The 20906-nt window shown below is 40.8% G+C and overlaps 1 protein-coding gene across 1 annotated transcript in view; it reads right to left on the reverse strand.

Annotated features, from left to right (window-relative positions):
* The window catches only part of lrba (LPS-responsive vesicle trafficking, beach and anchor containing), a 192058-nt gene that overhangs the window by 41094 nt on the left and 130058 nt on the right, over nt 1-20906 (reverse strand). The window contains 7 exon segments of the mRNA XM_010775549.1: nt 5633-5785; nt 9260-9379; nt 11110-11250; nt 16796-16908; nt 17055-17170; nt 19039-19141; nt 19340-19457. Coding sequence (XP_010773851.1) covers nt 5633-5785; nt 9260-9379; nt 11110-11250; nt 16796-16908; nt 17055-17170; nt 19039-19141; nt 19340-19457 — 864 coding nt within the window.

Below are 20906 nucleotides of genomic sequence, written 5' to 3' on the forward strand. Positions count from 1 at the left end.
GGTGAAATACAATGTAAAACTTACCGAAAAATACCAGCATCCACTAAAACAGGCAGACCGCTCTACTCAACGCAACTCTACTATATACCCGCGGTTCAGAGAGCGGAGATGTGTCCGCCTGTATGATGTAATTATGGCGCGTTTTGGACGTAGACCTTAAAAAAAGCTCGTTTTCAAGAGCAGGAGCTCAAAATTGCCTCCTTTCCCTCTTGGAATTCCTGCCCTTATGTCTCGTATAAGAAACATATCAAATCCTACATTCACTTTTTTTTTAATTGTAATTTTCAAGCAACCTGCCCTTATGTCTCGTAAAACATATCAAATCCTACATTCACTTTTTTTTAAATTGTAATTTTCAAGCAAGTTTAAGCATAAATGTAGAAAAAAAAAAACCCTGCAAGATGCTCTTTAAGCACTCAAAGCAGGATTTTAATAAAAAATAAATAGCATTTTGGTTAAATGAGTTACTCTAATCACACAAGTTACTTTAGTGTCTTACATCCATCCAGCAAAGCTTTGTGAGGTCCTTACAGTAAGGGTTTATCACGCGGTGATGACCTGTGGTCCCCTCTCTCAGTATCAACTTCTGACCCATCACTCAGTTGGCTTTGCCCATTCGACAAGAGCAAGGTCTCTCCCTCATTCTGCGAGGGCAGTTTAAGTGACGTCTCTGTCACTGCTTTGAGCGAGTCGATGTTTTATAGAGGAAAAGGCCGAAAGTAATGTGCTGCCAGTCTCTCCCATGTGTGTGGTTTGCAGGTCCATCAGCAGAATTACAAGAGCGCAGCTGACTGAAGGGAACCAAAGATGTGAACTATAGAGCAGCAAATGGGCCCTATAGACTTCCATGGGTTAGATGGTGATTGCAACCCCTCTTTACTCAAAGAAGGAAAATGGGCAGTCTTTGTTGTCAGTTAGGAATTGACAAATCAGTGTTTGGATGGGAGAGATACCTGTTGTATCGAAACAGATGGAGAACGAATGAATGGCTTTATTAGTTACCTAATGATGCAGTACTTTATTTGTTTGATTATGAAAATGTAAGTCTTGGTGTTATGTTTCAAACTAGAATGACACCTGGAGAACACAGACCCCTGCCAATGTCAAAGGTGCATTCACAAGCTGCTTGGATGGTCTCATATCTGAGTCAGGGAGGTTGTTCTTCCCACTTCAGTGTGTTTGTCGCAAAAAAATTGGTGGCTAAAAATAAATTGAGTTATATTTTTATTACCAGAGCTTCAAAACAACACTTTAAAAAAAGATCCTTGGTCTGGCTTCCCGAGACAGGAACACCTTTTTACTGTTATCACAGCACCACATGAATGCAAAAGCAATGCCATATCTTCCAATGTTCACAAAAATGATACATAAATTGTTTAAGATCATTCCGACCAAGTTTCATGAAAATTGGGACAGTAGTTTTCAATAATTCTGCTGAATGACATTCGGAAAAATAAAACAGCCAGGACTAGATAATAATTTAATTTGTTGCCATTAATGTATAAAATGCGGCCTCTTAAATCTCCACCCAGTCGACCATTGGGCTTCTCAAAGTAGGAGATGGCTTACAGAACAGACTGTGGTTTAGGACGCTCCACATCAGTATCTCCACTGAAGCCTGGACACATGACAGCACAGGTAAACATTGATGTGCACACAAACACACGCACAAACTTAGCCAACATATACACAGGATCACCTGCTATCGCGCTAATGTTTAGCAGACCTGAGCAGGGAGATGCGGTCTTAGTGGAATGTCAGAGAGGCTGACAGTGCCCAGAGACATGTAGTTATCTGGTGGAGGAGGGATCAAGTTCTTAACCTCTTCTTTGACCTACTGGTAAGAACAACAAGCAGCCCCTGATCTCTGTGGCATGCCGCCTCAAGACCCCGTGTCTCTGCGTGCATGTGTGTGTGGATTTGTGATGGGTCAAGAGAAAGGGAGTGTGCCTTTACAAGCAAGCATTTAAGTATACTGTAGGCACTTCATCGTAGAGAAGGCGCATGCTTGACTTGAGGCGCGGAGAAGCTTTGTCTCCAGAAAGTCTGTCTAAAATACATGTTCCTAAAAACTTCAAACCTTTTTTTTCTTTACAACTGAACTTCAAGCCAGTTTCTACAACAATCTGTGAAGACACACGTTGCAGTTTATCTGTTGCCATGCAACACCTCTAACTAAACATTAGTGATAAACTATGGTACTTCCAACACCAGAGCAATATAAACCAGGCTTCAACTTGATGTAATGTTTATCATTTAGGCAGTTTTTTTTTTTTTATTAGCAACCATGCGACTCTCACTCACAACAACACACACACACACAACAAAAACAAGCTGCCGTTTTGCACAGCAGCACAATCCTTTACTGTGAGAGGCTTTTAATGGCCTTTCCAGATTGGGCCCTAATTAGCTGTTAATCATCTAGGGCTCATAACCGGAGTAGAGACAGCAGGCATGTGTGTATTTGTAAGTGCGTGCGCATTTGCGTGTGTTTGCGTGTTCTCTCCTGCTGTCTATCCTTGTGTTGCGAGGCCATTAGCAGCAGACAAGCTAAAGAGAGCCAAACAGCCCATTAACTCCTTCAGTCTTCCTCTCTTCTCTGCCACGCTCATCTCTCTCCCAACAGTACCACAGTTGCCAGCTGACACCCTCTAATGCCAGCTATCTGTCATGACCAGAGACCTGTCCACCCACACATGCCTCCCTCTACCTCGTCCTCTGCCCATTTATCCCTTTTTTTTTCTTGTCCACCCTCCTGTGCTCTGGCTCTCTGATTTGGTCTGTAAATGTTCAATAGTACTGAATGACTGGTTCTCTAAGAGACTAAATGTATACCGACAATGTACTGATCAAAACCTCTTTCAGAGATAATCTAAAGGGACTACAAATGTACAACAATAATATTAAGAATATATTTTATTGTCTGACCACCATTGACATTTGGAGCCAACATCTTGCAGAAGTGGATCAATATGATGTGAATAATTTTACTACCTATTACGACAAATAAAATACAGATTGTGATTCACATTCTCCGTATAAAAGACCGTGATACTCTTTCTTTAACTGAGCTTGTTATGTTGCTCTGCTACACCTGCCTGCTGGGCTTGGCTGCACACTGAATCAATATCTCAATTTGCACGAAGTACAGAAAGAAACCGCAGACTGCAATTGTATCAGCCTGAAAGCAGTAACTAGCAGGTAGCTGTGCATGAGTGTGAACCATTTGGATAAGTCTAAATTGCCTCTGCAGTGCTAAATTGGGCACAAAGGAAAGAACCAGAGGAAACCATGGGAGCAGGAGTAGATGAGTCTACCGCACTTAAACTGGCAATGAAAAGCCGCTTTGTGCTTGCAGGAGCCCAAAGCACATTAACTCGCTGGTACAGTTAGTTTCTTCTGTGGTACAGTTTTGACATATTTCGTGTGAAGTATACAATAACATTATCCAAATTATGAATATTCTTACGGTGGGTACGTTCTAAGTTGGTTTATTAAACCATCTTTACATTGGAGAGCAGAATTGATGGTAGATCAGTCCAAAGGAAAAAATGCTAACAATACAATTAAATAAACTGTTAATTGGTCTTCTCACTGATTGTTTAATCATATTATTATTTGTTTCATAATTACATTTTCAATAAAAAAAAAATGAAAATGCCCAATCAAACTTCTTGAATTCTTGAATTCTTTAGCCAATATTTTCATATTACTTATGTCTGACCTACTATTCAGATCACACACTGCAGTGCATCTTCATATAAGTAAATTACTTGAGCAATTGATAAATGCATTGTTTTAGCGTTATATGACAACAAGTTTGACAAATGACAATAATTATTATAAGGTATATTCTTTAATCAGCACAAATTAAGTTTCATACGGGAAAACAACATGCCGCCTGAAGAACATTTGTTCCCTTATAAATCCACCTTGGCCTGGACTAGAGCATGCTGACAGCCAAAGAGGGAGAAGTGTGTGATTAATGATAGGGTGCTGGTCATATCAGCAGGCTGGTTAACAGAGCCACCGCAGGACTGCACAGGTCACAGAGCACCCCCAGCCTCATCAGCACCCATTACCAATGTGGGCACATCGCACAGGAAGCTACATCTGTTGTACCCCAAACACTTCACAGAGAGGGAATGCGGCCTGTGAGATGATTACAAATCGAGCCAGCTGAGGACTTTTAAAGCATTGAAAATACAGGCATAATTATTTGCATTATTACCTATGTATGTAATTCATGTTATTTGATTTTATTCTAGCCTATGTATCCATGAAACCGATTTTTATTTACAAGGACATTGTGGAATTTGAGCATCAGTTAAACGCTGCATTAAGTCAACAAGTTTTAAAGTTGAAATCTAAAAGTACCAAAGTCATACTACTCTGGAAACACACAACAGAAATAATAAATCTATCTTGTGTTTTCTGACCTTCTAGAGCAGATCAAGGTAATCTGATATAAAGAGTTACCGTAGTTTCACAGCCTAGTGTGTGTGTGTGTGTGTGTGTGTGTGTGTGTGTGTGTGTGTGTGTGTGTGTGTGTGTGTGTGTGTGTGTGTGTGTGTGTGTGTGTGTGTGTGCATATGGAAGTAGAGAGAACATCTACAATGAAAATATGATAGCAAGTTTGACAACGTCCGACATGCATATACACTGAATATCTCTGCTTTGGGCCGAGCAGGCGGAAGGGGAGATCAGAAATAGGATACTGCATCATCTCTGCACACCAACACGGTTGAAATCTCACACACGAACGTGCAGCATGTGTGTGTGAACAGAGCGGGAGCAGAAAGAGAGATGGCGAGGTGGATAGGGAGAGGAGGTGAGGTGATGTTGGATCACTTTGCCGACACAGCAATGTGAGAGCTGGGGCATGTCGGAGGAGCGGGAGGCTCAGGTAACAGGAAGAACTGTGAGATGATCAGGAAATAACACTGTCTCTTTGAATTAGCAATTCCAGGCAAAATAGGAGGGGCAGAAACTTCTGGCAGGACTTCAGTTCGTCTGGGTTACGTGACATATGAGACAGATATGTGCGTGTATGTTTACAATGTGTCTCAACGATTTGTAGAAATATCGTTTTTGATACATATGAATTCTTAATATTTAAAAACGTCATGACACTACAGTACATGATACTCGTTTAGTAGCTGTGCTTTCTCGCTCTTTCGCACACACACTGCGTGGTGCCCAATAAGCCTATGAAAAGAGTAAATCCTCAATTTTCTTAGTTTTTTGTTCAATATTGTTGAATCTATAGCAATCCCAGAGGCTTGTGAACATGTGAACAACTTCAAGAGTATTTCCTTTTCATCAACGTAAAAACGATTTCATTATTGTTAATGTTTTCTACACTCATTCTGCTGTTCTCTGGAGCTAGCCAAGAGAAGAAAAGTTGTTATTATATCTATCTTTTAATAAAAACCGTAGGCCTACTATGTTCCTGAGCTAAGATTTGTGCTAAGATTTATTATCAAAGTCAGAAATGTCTATGTTTTGTGACAGTAACAACCTTTTAATATTACAACAAAATATTTATTTTGACCACAACAATAATGTAACACTTTATATTAATTATATAATATTTATTATACATTTACATATTGCTATGTGTGTTTCTTACCAGTCGATTGTTGCGCACAAACTCCTCCGGGCTCTTGGCCCAAGGTGGCAGCTCCACATCAGAGACCAAGGCGCCTTCCTCCATCACTCCCAGGTTGTAACTGTTGGCGTTGACAAACATCTCGGGGAGGTAGTAAAACTCTGGGATCAGCTCCTGCATTGATATAGCACAGAGACACATTTAAAATAATGCTGACTGAAGTATGTTTCTTAAACAGAAGGCACAGAGAAATGTTCACGCCCGATTAAAAGGGTCAGATTTAGAAAGGTGTGATCTGAATATGTCCAATTAAGGAGTGCTGAAGTAGAATAAGGCCCCAAAAAAGTATAAGTCAAATACAAACAGACGGGCAGGCCTTTATAAACCCGGTTCAGAGTGGATTTAGAAATGGCTTTGTGTGTATATCTGTTACAACAGTTACACAGTGGAGTTTTCTAAAATTGTACAATTATTCATGGTAATTACATTTCTGACTGCTGCACGCATTTGTGCTTTGGGCTCTACAGAAGATGTCAAAAACCTCTGAGCATGCACTTGGTTGTGGTTTTTCACTACTCTTTGTCTGTATCTGAGCAGCAGTCATTTTTTTTCTTTCTGCCTTCCCCCTGATTCCACAAAAAAGAAACAGACAGTACCCGCCAAATTCTTTCCTAACTGATGATTTTATTTGGCTGTCCCAAACAACAGAAAGTATTTTCAAACTGGCGGATAGTGAAGAGAAATATAGTTATGACATGAGATGTAACCCCATATGTTTATTCATCCGTCATTCTCAACAAAGCAGAACTTACCACAATGAGTGTAAACATTGCACTTCAGTTTGAGCTTAAAAATGTATCTAGATAAATTCATACTACCCTTTAGGCCTAAACTGTACTAAACTTCTGGGTATGTGTACATCTTTCTGATTATAAAACAATAGACTAGGATGTCAGAGTCCTTGGCTTCTTCATGTAAATAGTCAAAACAAAAAAGCAGATCATAACATTTACATTGTGTTGAATTTAAATTGATAGTTTTTAATATATATCATAATATGTATTTTTTTAACAACGTTCTTTAACAAAGAACATTTATGCAAAGAAAAAAATCTAAATTGCAGTTAAATGTGGTTGAATAAAACCCTTATATCTTGTCTTACAGACGGATTGAGAACATATCTTTTAGAAATGTGTTGACTGTGAAGAAAGTTCTGTGACCACAAATTTGGACTGTTGCTCTCAAAAAAAACAGAGCTATCAATTTGTTGAAAGTCTGATATCCGGGATAATCAGACTAACAGCAGCCCTGAGCTAACATGCTGTAGTCTACAGCTTGCTAATACTTAGCCAGAGTAACAGGTTCAAGCATTTTTAATTAAACTGAATTTCAAGAACTAGGTCAGAGGCAACCTGATCTCTAGAAAAATAAGAGAAAACTCAAGCGTGAACATTACCCTTCTTTGAGATTAGCTGTACAAAACATCCACCTCTCATCAATGGGGTGAAAAGACCCAATCAAATGAGCAAGCAAACACACAGGTTTAAAACAACACAGCACTTCCTCACTTCTGAAATGTCTTCACTCCACAAAACCCGACCTAAAACTAAAAGGTCAACCTCTTAACGAGGCCTCCTGCTCACCCAGGTTCACTGGCTGCAGCCTGCTGTAAATTTGAACACACACACACACACACACACACACACACACACACACACACACACACACACACACACACACACACACACACACACACACACACACACACACACACACACNACATCAACACTCAGATCCTTTCTGCACACTACTACAACATCTTCTATTTAAAAGGACACTGAAGCTAACCAAGCTCAGCCAACTCAAGCTAGCTTTTTACTGCATTAATTTGCTATCTTCAAAAGCTGCAATGCGACACAAGAGACAAAATGTATGAGACCCAAAGTCTCATCGGTACTCTATGATATTCTAGAAAAATATTACACAAACAATAATATTATCCTAATTTTAGTTCTGGTCTCATTGAAATGAAAGGGGACGAAGGACTAATTAGACCCTCCAGAAAAACGCGGGCTAAATTCCTTGATTATGCGATTAAACATGCGGGGGTTTTATGTGATTTTATGCGGTGAAATTGCGGGAAGTTGAGAAATATGCGGAAAGTTGAGAAATATGCTAAATATGCGGGGGAAAAGAATAACAATTTTTTTAAATATTGGGCTGTCTTATTTATTCTTTCTCACACACAACCTGCCACTAACGTTAAATCCCTTTACTATTCAATTAAACACATTCAATGTTTATTTATTGTAAAAGCAATTGGGCTATTTTAATCTCACACACACACACACACACACACACACACACACACACACACCACCCACCCCCTTGAGGGCTTCGCTCCCCAACACTCTAGCTTGGCTTGCATGGACCATTATGTGCAGTGGCCCCAGTGCTCCTGCCTGGTCAGAGGCCAGCCCCTCTGATCCCCAATCCTGTCCTGTCATGGGTCACTGGAAGGGGCTCTGGCCCCTGGGCTCCTTTGCTACACTTCCACTGTTGCTACCTCTAACCCCTCTGCTCCTCTCTCTCCCCCTCTGATGCCTTTGGGCTGAGGCTAGGGGTCAGGGGATTGGGGACTGGAGGTCAGGCTAGCGTCACCCAGGCTAGAGACACATTGAATCTGGGTGTTGTAACCTATTATCACCCCTTCTTTACTAGTGGGGTATGAAAACACTGGGGCTGTTTGCCCTCTGGCAGGGACAGAGGGTTGCTATCAATGGCTCAAATGCTAAAGCTAAATGGTGTACTTAGCATACTAAATTGATACATCTTGTCCCTAATTCCTCTTTTGCCCAGTACATGAATGTGTTCGTCCAAGTGGATAAAGTCGACGGGCTCATTCAAAAAATGCAAAAATGTCAAACTGAACAAGGAAACAAAGTGATGTGGTCCAGATTTCCCTTTATTTTGATCTGAGGTTGAGCTCTCACAGTTTGATCCACATTGACAGGTCTAGACCGAGAGAGCAAACGAGGGCTCTTGTTGGGCTTTCGCAATCAAGCATTGGCCAGCTACGTAGTAACACAATCCATATGTTTTATCGGCGGGATGTGAGGGGGGTGGTAAACGCAATCAAGCGTCAAAACCCCCAACACCACCTCTGTTCCCCCATCCAGTGACCCAGTGCCAGGAGACCAGGCCAAACTCAGCTTTGACATAGAATGTCTGACTGTAGTCGTAAATGTTTTAGGAGTGCAGTTAAAAGTGTGCACTGGGGGTTCGAAGGCCCTCAGTATGAGAATGACCTGTGCTGTTGCGGCGCAGATCCAACAGCTCAGCAGAGTTTGGGGGCCCAATGGGAATGGATTCAAGTCCAGGTTATAGCTGGCTGAATCTGAGACAGACGGCTGGGACAGATGAGGATTAGTCTTGCGCTTTGATCAGAAGACCAGGAAGCTTTCATTGCATAGGAACAATGATTGGTAGTGACTGGACATTACTCTTTTGAAACCTTTTCTTCTTTGTCTGTAAGGATGCTGGATGGGGATTTATTCTGCTGGAGAACCCAGTCCTTTATCTCTTCTAAACGTCAACCAGGAATGTATTTTCCAATCATATGCGTATGTTCATCAGTGTGTACACTACCTTGACATCAGAGGTGTCTCTCTGGCAGTTCCTCCATGCCCGGGCGACTGAGGAGAAGGTGCGGTCAGCATGGTCAAACTTTCCTCCTTGGAAGTTTAGGAAGAATGTGGTAAAGGGTTCCTGTTGATAAGAAAAAAAACATGCTTCAATTTCATCACTGAATTCTGCTGCTTTAATTGACAACAACTATTGTGGTTGGTCAAATTGAATCCCTAGCTGCGCAATAAAACTTAATAAAAGTCTCTGCTGTGGTTCAATACAGCACTAAATCAACAGATTTCAACATAAATCTACTTCTTTTACACTCCATTGAACAAACTGGAATACAAAAATGAACAAGTGAATAACAATAATCCCAGTGAGCTACTGAAGCCAATACACTTGTGCTACTGATGCATTTCTAATCATGTATAATCTTGTTAGGAGAGATCAATAGCTGTTTCTCTGACGCAACAGCCCCAAGTGACATGGACACAATATGCTGGGCCATAGTTACAAACCAATACTGTAGATAGCTAATTAAAGTCCAGTCTGAAATGAATTATGCCTCATTTGCTTAAGAAGTGTATAGGGTTAACCACACTATCTAATCCTGCAGTTAAACAAGCCGAACAGGATTAATCCGGCTATAACATTTCACAAATAAACACAAAAGACACGCAAATAGTTTACATTTATTGCACAAACAGTTTTCAGTTACGCCGTGATGTTAGTTTTGATCTTTAAGAGAGTTATAAGTGAGGGTTTCTGGTAAAGTGGCTTTAGAGTAAGCCCACTAATGATGTGCGGGGATCAATGAGGTAACTCCACTGGGAGTCGCTGAGACAGTGAGCTACTGGGACAATAACAGCAGAAAACGGCACGTTGGAGAAACTTAGTAACCTCCCTTTCCCTCGAGTGCAGTATGGAAAGATTAATGGCATCCATTCAACAAAAGGTTCTGAAAGAAAGCCACCGGTGCGAAATGTACACAGCATATACTCCTTCAAAACATATCAAATCACATACTATACTACCTGGTATGCTTCAAATATGTTAATACTTTTCTTAAGGGAAAAATAAATGTCATGGCACATATTTAATGGCAATGTTTTTGATGTTTTTTTATTATTATACGGCCACGATATCAGTCAAATAAATTGAATGCAGCAATAAATGAGGGACAATATGCATGTAATGCAATATTTAGCATACATATACTCTCATTCTGATGCAAATACATGTGTTTCTAGGAAGTAGGTATGTAATTAAGAATAAATTAAATTATACTCCAAAAAGAAACAATAGATATAAGTGTATAAAGATAGTTTGAAAAATAAGTTGGCTTTGCATTACTATACTAAACTATCCTAGGCAACAACTATGCATACATATAACTTTTTGAATGCATATTATTATTACAAACTTTGGTGATAAACTTTTAATGGCAATTGTCACATGAACATTTTTGTACAAGAGGTACCGTATAGAAGATGTATTTGTTAAACAAACCACATTTAACACAAACTATATAAATATCACCAACTAATAAAAACAACCAAACACTGGATAATGTGTGTGCATTTTAAGTAACAGAATATATCTGTGCAAAAGAGCTGGGATTTTAAAATAAACAATGAGGATATGCCAAGCCTTTACAGTGGATGCCCATGCAATGAGAGAAATCACTCAAATGATTCAACCACGAGTGTATTGTTGTTTTCTTGGCAGCAATTCATCTTAAGGGCTGCATATCATAAACCTTTTTTCATTTTTATAAAGCTGTAGTAAAAGCAAATAGGAAAAATTATCCTGCAAAATATGTGAAATCACTTCAGTATCATGTATTTTTGTATAGACATTGCACTTACGATACGCAGTAGCCACATCATGGTGAAGCTGGAGGTGGAATAGTGGGTGCCATAGTGGAACTTCGGCACCTGATCATCCTCCCAGGACTCATACCGGTCTGAGAAGAAGGCTGCTCTCTTGGGGTTCAGAGCACCAATGGGCTATGGAGAGATACACAAAACACATGTTCAGGTATGTTAAAAGTGAAAAACAACCTGCGACATCCTTTCATTGCTGCTTTGCATGAAAACAGACAAAACACAGTGGCATTCTTAGAAAGGGAAAGCATAAGGATTACTGAATTTCACTGTGAAAACATTCAGGGACTTCTCTCTGCAGCATAACAGTTGCAAGGCAAATGAAGCTAGTAACCTTTGTGCAATTTCAAATGAATATTAGATGATGTTTCCCTTCAGACGGAGATCAATCCTTTCCCACAGAGTGGTTTTTAGAGTCTGTGAAACAGAGCCCCTGCAGCTGTAGTCTGTCAGACAAAACTAATGCGCTCCAATGAAAGAGTGCCTACCAGGAATATCAATAGCAAGGCCGCAGGTTCCTTTAATTTATACTTGTATTAATCTGTAACTAATACACTGGTCTCTAGCCCTATTTGCAGTTTAGCAAAAAATGTTTAAGTTGCATTAATTTTCCATCGCTCTACAAAAACCAATAACCCTGTGCTGCTGGGCTATTATTTAAATAGTCATTTATAGAAATCCCTTTCAGGCTGGTTCAATTTGTATTAGTCTTCTGTTGGCTATATACCTCATTCCCTCAAACCCCCCTTCATCTCTTTCTCTCTCTCACACACACAGAGCGGATCAATGGTAATGGAATGATGGCCTTTTGAGGATGAGGGCCTATAGGGCGTGGATCAATTGGATCTCTTTCATATCATAGGGTGCCTGTCACAGCGGGACTCATGCAGGGCGAGGCATAGATATTGATCTGTGCTACTGCTACTGTTTTGTGTGGGTGTAATGGGGCATGTTGTGTTCATGTATTTGTGTAAAGGGGGACTGATGCACACAGGATTGGTGCAGAATCGGTTGCTTGTTGGATTTGGTGTGTGCCGTGCATATATTTGGTAAATGTGTAAATAGTCTTCCTGGTTGTGTGAGGATTTACACAGGAAAAAGCCTTGTGCCACCACACTGTGCAGCTCTGTGTTGACAGTGATACACTGCGGGCTTCCTCAGGGCCACTGGGGGTGGGTGAGTACACACTGTGAATTATACATCAGGCCCATTGCTCTGATTTATAGCCCTAATAACAGTCGGCTCATTAAAAAAAGAAAAGGGAGAGGAGGCATATAAAATAAAAAAAGACTGAAAGTGCCACAGTGACAGAGCGAGAGGGAGAATTGTGTGTGAGTGCATGTGGGGGCTGCTGGTTTGCGCGAGCCCGACATTGTTTACTGCTGTAAATTACTGTGGGGCGAGTCCTCAGCTTACAGTAGCTCCAACAGAGCCGCGGTGACGGCGCCGTACATCAGAGCGGAGAGCCCGGCACTGTGCTGATGGAGCGCCTGCTGCCGCCCCGCCACAGATTGGCCTAATATGTCGTGGCAAAGAATAGCGCTCTGATGAGGACTCAGACAAATGAACCAATCTCGTAGTTTTAATTAGACTAGAGAGAAAGCGGAGGAACGAAGATGCGCTGGTGCTTTGAAGGGGAAAACATCAGAGAATTAATCTTGGATTGTCCTAATCAGTTCTTCATCAGCAGTGGAGATGGAGACTGTTAGAGCCATTTAAAGATAGTGTGAAAACAATTTCAGAAAAAAATAATTACAGTTACGAAAACTAAAAGGGCAGGCAATAAAGGGTAAACTTTTAAATAAAAATGTACTGCATATCCATGTCACATCCATGTCACAGAAAAATGTAATTGATGACATTATTCATAAATCTCCACCCTATCTCTAAGGCTCAGTGTCGTGAATGTGTTCAATAAGTCAACTTGGCAGCCTGCGTAATTATTCTCAGGTTGAGATCACAAATAAAATATGCATGTGGGAAAACACTGCCTGACGAAACAACAAGGATCTTCCTGAGAACTATTATTTGAACATTATCCAGTGCTGCTTTGCTTTTAAAACAATAATGGGTGACCGGTGATGAAGTATAATGGCTTAGCGGCGATTTGAGCATCACTTGGGCTTTGAGTCGTAAATCAAAAGAGCCTTTTGAAAGCAGTGTTTATGTATAATGTGCTATTTAAACAGTGGAAATGGTGTGGAGGGCCTGGGGGATAAACATATGGGGCGCGTATGGTGAAATCAATACACCATTAGCTGATGTGGCTTTGAGTAGTAGGTAATAGCACAAAGGTACCGGGAACGCTCAATAAATCCTCACTATTTCTGTTGCTATGTAGATGTAGTCAACATAATCTCTGGCTGGGAGGCTAACAGTTCCTTTGATAGTTTGTTGTGGGTTATTAAAAGCTGTAAAACAACAAGAATGACTATGCTTTTGCCTTCAGTGCAATTGTTTGACCCCCATTGACCAATTATAATCATTCTAAAGATATCTTTATGTAGGACAAGTGCATTTTTGTGGAGAAATGTGTGCAGAACTGGGGTGCAAGGAGAGTTACACCAATCCAGAAGCAGTCAGCTCTCGTGTGTGCTTATCGTGACTACAATGTTATCTCGGGGGTCGACGTTTGATGTCAGGTTGAGGTTAGAGTTTATGATAAGAAAGTCCCTGGGGTCAGAATGGCTCTGGCAGCAGGGAACATAAATTCTGTGTGGCCTCTGTTGTAGTGGGGATGATGACAGTGTGTGACACGCACACTCACACACACACACGTTCATGGCAATTTGGCTTCTCAATGTCACTGGAGGCTTCTCAGATGACCTGTTTCTATATGAGACAACCAACCAACGTGACATAAGGGGGGGGGATAAGAGAGATGTGGATGGTGAGAAAGAAAGACAGTGAGACTGAGAAAGAAAACAATAAAGAGGAAACAAAGCAGGATGAAGAGGAGAAACTAAGTGAGTGGTGAATGATGAAGACAAACAGCAACAGAGAAGGTCTGAAAACATTACAATGCAAAGAGAAGAAACACCAAGCACACATGATTGTGGATGCAGAATGGAGGGGTGGGGGTTGATTTGGGGCGCTGTGCAGTGCTGCTTGCCCTTTTCCAGACACTGCAGTCTGCCACGGTCCAGTGGTCATACACTGATATCACACGCGTGTCAACAACATGAATAAAGCAGATGTAATAAAGATTGGCCCCGCTCCCTCCCCTCCTTCTCTCTCTGCTGCTACTCTGGGGGGGTGGGGGGGGGAGAGAGCAAGGACGGCAATGATGTTGTTGTTGTTGTTGTTCTTCTTCTTCTCTTACGATCTCTCCTCCTCCTCCTTCTTTTGCTCTCAGATTTACTTTCTGTTTCTCCTCCTTCCACCCATCTACCCTTCATTCACCAAGTCCCCGGGGCATGGAGGAAGAGCTGTCCAAACTCCAGGCAGCGCAAAGGAGAAATGCGGGAGGCAGAAACGAGCTTGGGAACTGAAAGAGGGCTGCATGATTGTGTGTATGAGTCTCTGTGTGTGTTTGTCTATGCGTGAGGGGGTGGTGGGGGGAGTTCAACTGTCACATTTCAGCCTACTGGGCAACATGAAGCCAGATAAACAGAGGGATTATGCAGCTTCATATAGTGGGGAAAGCTACACTGGGAGGGATAAAAGCAGAGGATAGAGACACAGAGGAGCAGATGGGAAGTGAAAGCAGGACTGGGGAGAACGTCAGGGACAAGGTGTTGACTGCTGGGGTGTTTGAGTCTGTATGACAGGGCGGGGTGAACGAATGGAAGTGTGAGGAGATGGTTCATGTGTCTGTAGCTTCTGTGCAGGGCTAGTGTTTCAGATAATAGAGAACATGTTATTCTTTCCAAGGTCCAAGGCATTTTAATGAATTATTGTCTCAGTGCAACCATCATTTGCAACATTAAAATTGAAAGTCATGATGTCAACGGAATCCTTGATATCAGTTGATTTGCTTGCAGAGTCGAAGTAAAGTTGCGTTGGACTTTTGTGGACATCCACATTCTCAACAATGACCAATTGCAAACACCTATAAAATGTAAAATATGAAAAGGAAAAGAGAGTTCAAAATTGAGGTAGCTATGGCCATGTTCAGACTGATGGAAGCAGTGTATGAACAAAAGAGAAAGAAAAAAGATGCCCTGGCAGAAAATATTTGAGTTTTTCCATTTATAAAAGTGAACATTAGTGAACTTGTGCTAATAAGCAGTGCAGTGTAATATTATTTGATTGATGTTGATTGTTGGCCAATGAAATTAAAGCAAGTCAACGGAATGTTTCTTTTACGTTTTTTTGTTGGATGAACATCATACTGCTACTGTTGACCTTACATACTGTATGTCAAGATACAGTATAACATCCTTCCTGCTGGGATAAGTCTCCAGTTGAAAAATCCTGCCTCTTAGTATTAAGCATTTATAAAGCTTAAAAGACAGAAAATGATTAGAACATTTAAATTCCTGGACTGTATTGTATTTTATTATATCCCCACTACCTACAACTACTCCCCCTCTTTAATGCTATTTCAGTTTTAAACATGCCTTACTGCAATATGTTAAATGGTTTCCCATTAGATGAGTACCTCTGTATCTCCTTCATCCTGCATGAACATGGGATGATCTCAGGACCCGGACAAATGCCCTCAAGTGTAACTCTGAAATGCAATTCCTCCAACGTATCCCCTGTCCATTAACCCATGCCTTTTTGTTTCCATGGCTGATTTATCCAGTCATTTTAGATCCAGCAGCTAGACAGTCGCTCAATCATCTCACTCTAAAACTAATCCTCTGTCCTCCCACCCCTGGACAGCATTACCCACAACTGATCTTCAGTCAGAGGAGAGGAGCTGGAGAGAAGTAAGAGAGCTTTTTTGTCTGTGTTTATGTGTGGAAAAAATAGGGAGTTAATGCGAGTAAATAATGACATGTCTACTTACACTATGGGGGAGAATCTTTTAAGCAGTTACAGCAGAGTGAGTGTGTGTATTTATGTGCCAGGGAGCATCTCAGGGCAGGTTTCATTGTTTTAAGCCCAATCACTTGATGCCTGGAGCTACCAGGGAGTATTAGTTCGCTTCCTGGGGTTTTGCAGAAGGTCACATTTGAAGTATTCAATTATAAAGTTTGAATAGTAGAAAGAAAACAATAGCTAAACCAGCAAATGGAAGTCACAAAGAAAGAACAAGTACACTTGCAATATTTAGTGACTCAAGCAGGGCAAGTGAACAACTACTGATACACATCATCTGTAAAGTGTTTCAGTTGCAATTTTGGCAAATGTGTATATTTACAAATACATGAAACTGAGTAGTTGATGAGTTATGTCAAAAATACATATACATTCATATTAAAAATGAGTAAAACTAGTGTGCATGCTTTTTTAAATTGGCAGTAATTCTTCTAAGAGTAAACTAGCCAAACATTTGAGTAATTGAACGAGAAGAACAGAGCTACAACGGTGTAAAGATAGCAATCTGCCTCCAGTGATTGAAGAGCTGGTTCACTAAACCATGATCAATGCCAATTACACACACACACACACACACACACACACACACACACACACACACACACACACACACACACACACACACACACACCTCTCTTTCAGAAAGACAAGTGAAGGGGGAGGGGAGTGTCTGCCTTACCTTGGACAGATCTCTGAAGTTGCTGGGCAGAGTGAGGTCAAGTTCCTCTGAGTCGTAGTTGGTGATCACCCAGGGGAAGACTGGGTACTGATTCAGGTCATTAAAGGTCCGACCTGGTGGAAGGAAAGTGACAAATATTGAAACATATAACAAGGTATCGAGAACAGCACACGCTTTAAAACAAATATGATGTGTGCATTTTCTTGATTGGTTGTACTGTGTGACAATCTGCATAACATCAGATCAGTAGTGTCCTCACCAGAGATGGTATTGAGGAAAATAAGGTAATCAAAGTTGGATATCTCGCGGCGTTGCCAGCGCTGGGTCATGCTGGATGCCTTGAAAAGTTGCTTTGGTGTGGCCAGAGAGATACGTCTATAAAGAGAAAGAGAGAAAAATAAATATAAAAACACTTGTAGCCCTCCAAATGTTTCTTGCCCTGGTGAGAGTGGACAATCAGTGTGCAAAGACAAAAAGACATATTCAGTCCACACATCACAAGAACAGCAATTAGCAGACCAAGAAAATGCCTTGGGCTCATTAGACTTTTAAAATACAAATGTCATTATATGAAAAATCTATTGAGCTTACAGTCTTGCTAATTAAGAAGACAAATATGCAATACAATTGTTTAAATACACATATTTGAGTGCATGTGCGCACACACAGAGCCCAGGGCATGATGTATGCGGTAGGACAAAAACAAATGACCTCCAATCCAATTAAAACTAAGCAAAATGATGGAATTAATCACTGTCAGGGTGTGAAATTACAGTCATTAGGCCTCTCAAAGATGAAAATACGACTTTCTAAATACGAATGCCTTAAAAGACACTATTCCTTATATTCTGTATATGTTTTTTTTTCATAGGTTCCTATATTTTCTTTTAGATCACATAACTAATAAAAAAGAGAGATGACAAGAGGTGCTTTAAGTTGGCAAAAGGTTTTATAAGCATTAGGATTGGATCCAATTATGACCAACCATATTACATGCATAATGAAGTGTGGTTGTGTAATGATTGTCGTGGCACCCTGGACATTGAATAATTTGTGATGTACTGGCTGTGTGAGCTGGTGTGTGTGCACTGAGCGGCCCTGTACAGCTGCTCTAAGGTCAGAGAGGTAAGGTGTACCCTGGCCTGCAAACTAGCTTGATTAATGACCCTAACACAAACACACACAAATTCTCTCACCCTAACACTGTGTGTGTGTTATAAACAAACGCTATCCTACATCCACCCTGACTCATTACTGGATGCACTTCCTTACTCAGATTAATTACATATCCTTCAGTGTTCAGTGTTACAATTGCTCGGAGGAGTAAATGTGTTTTTTCAATATTGAGAAAACATTTCCCATAGATCCTAAATCTTGCTGTCTCACACACGTAACCTCCCCAAACACTCACACATCCCACGAGACAACTGTCATATCTCAGATTAATGAAGATAAGAAATGTGCACTATGCAGTATCAAAACTGAAACAAATCCCTATGAGGACAGAATAATATTTGACCCTGTCTTTGGATTCCGATTTTACTCTTCAGTCCAATTTAAAGAAACCAACAGTTACTATGTTTACTTATATGCAAACTTTGAAGAACACTGGAAAAACATTTACCCTTCATGAGGTTTTTTGTTTTTTTCCTTTATCAATGTTAAAAGGTGTTAGGACAGAGGGTGTTATATACTGGGGTTAAACCTGACTTTACACTTGCCACTTTTTGGTATCAAACTTAAAAATAGCTGGTTTCATCACGTAATTAAAATATGCCATATAAGACATCTTATAGAAATATTTCCTGGGCACTAATTTCTTTTGATTTTCACAGGGATACCAGTACTGGGATCACAAATGCTTCTGATTTGGGCTTGGCTTCAGCACTGCCCGGACACAGAGTAGACATGATTTGAGGTTGGGGGTGTGTGTGTGTGTGTGCCCCGCAGGCTTACAAGCTACTCTTTGCTTCACACTGATGGAAATAAATAAATGAGCTAGACTGTGTTTGTGTGAAGCCAATTATAGTATGTACAGGGGCTGAGAAGAAAGAGTGGGAGGGATGGGCAAATAGCGACCAAACCTCTGTGTGTTACAGCAAGAAACAACTCGAGGTTTTCTAAACTAATTTCACACTTACCTACACCGTCTTCCAATAACTGTAATATTCTGATTTGTACAGATGTGATGCTGTATGTGTTTAGAGATGAATTGTGTATTTGTGTGGAGCAATGCTTCTCACCTGGTCTGTGGAAGGCCAAAGTTCGTGCCCACCCCAACACGAGGAAGACTGTGGACCACCTTCTTGACTGTGGCCGCATCTGGGAAGTTGAACATGACTGCCGCTGTAGAGAGAAGAGAAATATCTATTTATTATATCAAGGATTATCTAAATGATTCGTTAAATTACATACAGTTCACCACAGTGATCCTAATGTATGTCCCCAGCAATATTACACTGAGAAATGTGTATGTTTATCCATCAGGGTTACAATAAAAAGGTGCAAGGGTTACATCAATGTAATCATCAGGTGCTTTCTTACTTCTGTTGGCCATGAAGATTTCCAGAGAAGTATTCTGCAGTAGGTAGCGTCTGGAAAAGACGGCTCTGATCTCCGTGAACAGCCATTTTCCATGAAGACCTTCTGTATAGGATAAAATCTGAGAGACGGGACAGGAAGAGAGAGAACAAAATGAAGGAGATTGAATTCAAAGGGGATAATGAAAATGGAATATGGAAAGGACGTTTACGGCCAGAGAGGGACATAAGAAACCAGAGGTAAGGGAGGGAAGAAGAGCAGACAGGAGGCTAGTTTAGTTCATTTTTCACACAGTGATGGCACGACGGCCAGAACAGCACGATTAATGTCTTATATTGATCAGCCTCAATGAAAAAGCGATCCTTTCAGCAAGAGAATGGGCGCTATTCAGCTGGAAGGAGTGAAGGAAATGTTTAGTTCACTAAAAGATAATCCATATTGCAGCATACAGGTGGAGAAAAAAAATGACATCTTATATAACAGAAATAGGAAACAAGAGCATATTGATTTGATATATAATGATGGTACTGTGATGGGACAAAGATTAGGTTAATAGCCTTTTTTATGCTAAACATCTGATTAGATATTTTGTTAGCAAGCTCCAGATTAAAAATGCTTCAATGAGCTGACCTAATATGTCCCCTTGGAGATTGTGTTAGCTGTCAGAGTGACGTGTCCTGATGGCTGCCTCGGTGTCTGACAGACACAGATGCTTGGCCTTCCCCCTGCGATTCACACTCCTACTAAGCCGGCATTTAGATTTGCTTCCAACCTACTTAGCACTGCTTTGTTAACTACGCTTTGTTTCAACCTCTGCTTTTAGTTTCAAAGGCGTCAGCTGACGGGGGGTGTACAGGGAGATGGTAGAAAGGTAAAAGGAACACTAAAGGTTGTCACAGCGTGGTGCAGAAGCTGCTTTATTAATCAAAAATATTCAAATGTGAGTTAGCATGCTCGGACTAGTGTTGAGGTAAAGGAGCTCATTAAAGGCAGGGACAGCAGAGGGACCAGCTGAGGCTTTGGCAGCCAGCTGAGGACAGCCTCTCCCTCGCTGTCTCTATGAGGAATAAGATCTGCTGCATCACAGACTCACTTCAAAGTCTCTGGAGTTCAATTAAATGTGGATTAGTGGCTGGGTGAAGCTGGCTGGGGCAGCAACCACCAGCCTCCTATCTTCTTTAACAAGGACTCAAAAGGACTTTACCAGTCACCATGAGCCTGGAGCCAGCCCCATCACATAGATAGTGCTGCGATCAGAACAACATTTTCCAACATGACGGAACAGGTATTTCAGTGAAGTAAACTGCTTTGTGAGAAGTTAAATCAAATGTAAGATGTTAATGTCAGATATTTATAAAAAAATGTTTTTTGTATCCACATTGTAAGCAAGTCACCTCAATCTCTTCACAGCCAACATTTAGTTACAGCCAGCAGTCGGTTAGCTTAGCTTTGCACAGAGAAAAGGCACATTTCCTAAAAGGTTTTATAATGAAGGGACTCCATAGCAGGTTAATCATAACAGATAGCATCTTCTTAATCTCCAAAGTTACAGCGAGATAAGTCATATTTG

The sequence above is a fragment of the Notothenia coriiceps genome, unplaced genomic scaffold (assembly GCF_000735185.1).
Source record: "Notothenia coriiceps isolate Sejong01 unplaced genomic scaffold, NC01 NC01_scaffold00015798, whole genome shotgun sequence".
Lineage (NCBI taxonomy): Eukaryota > Metazoa > Chordata > Actinopteri > Perciformes > Nototheniidae > Notothenia > Notothenia coriiceps.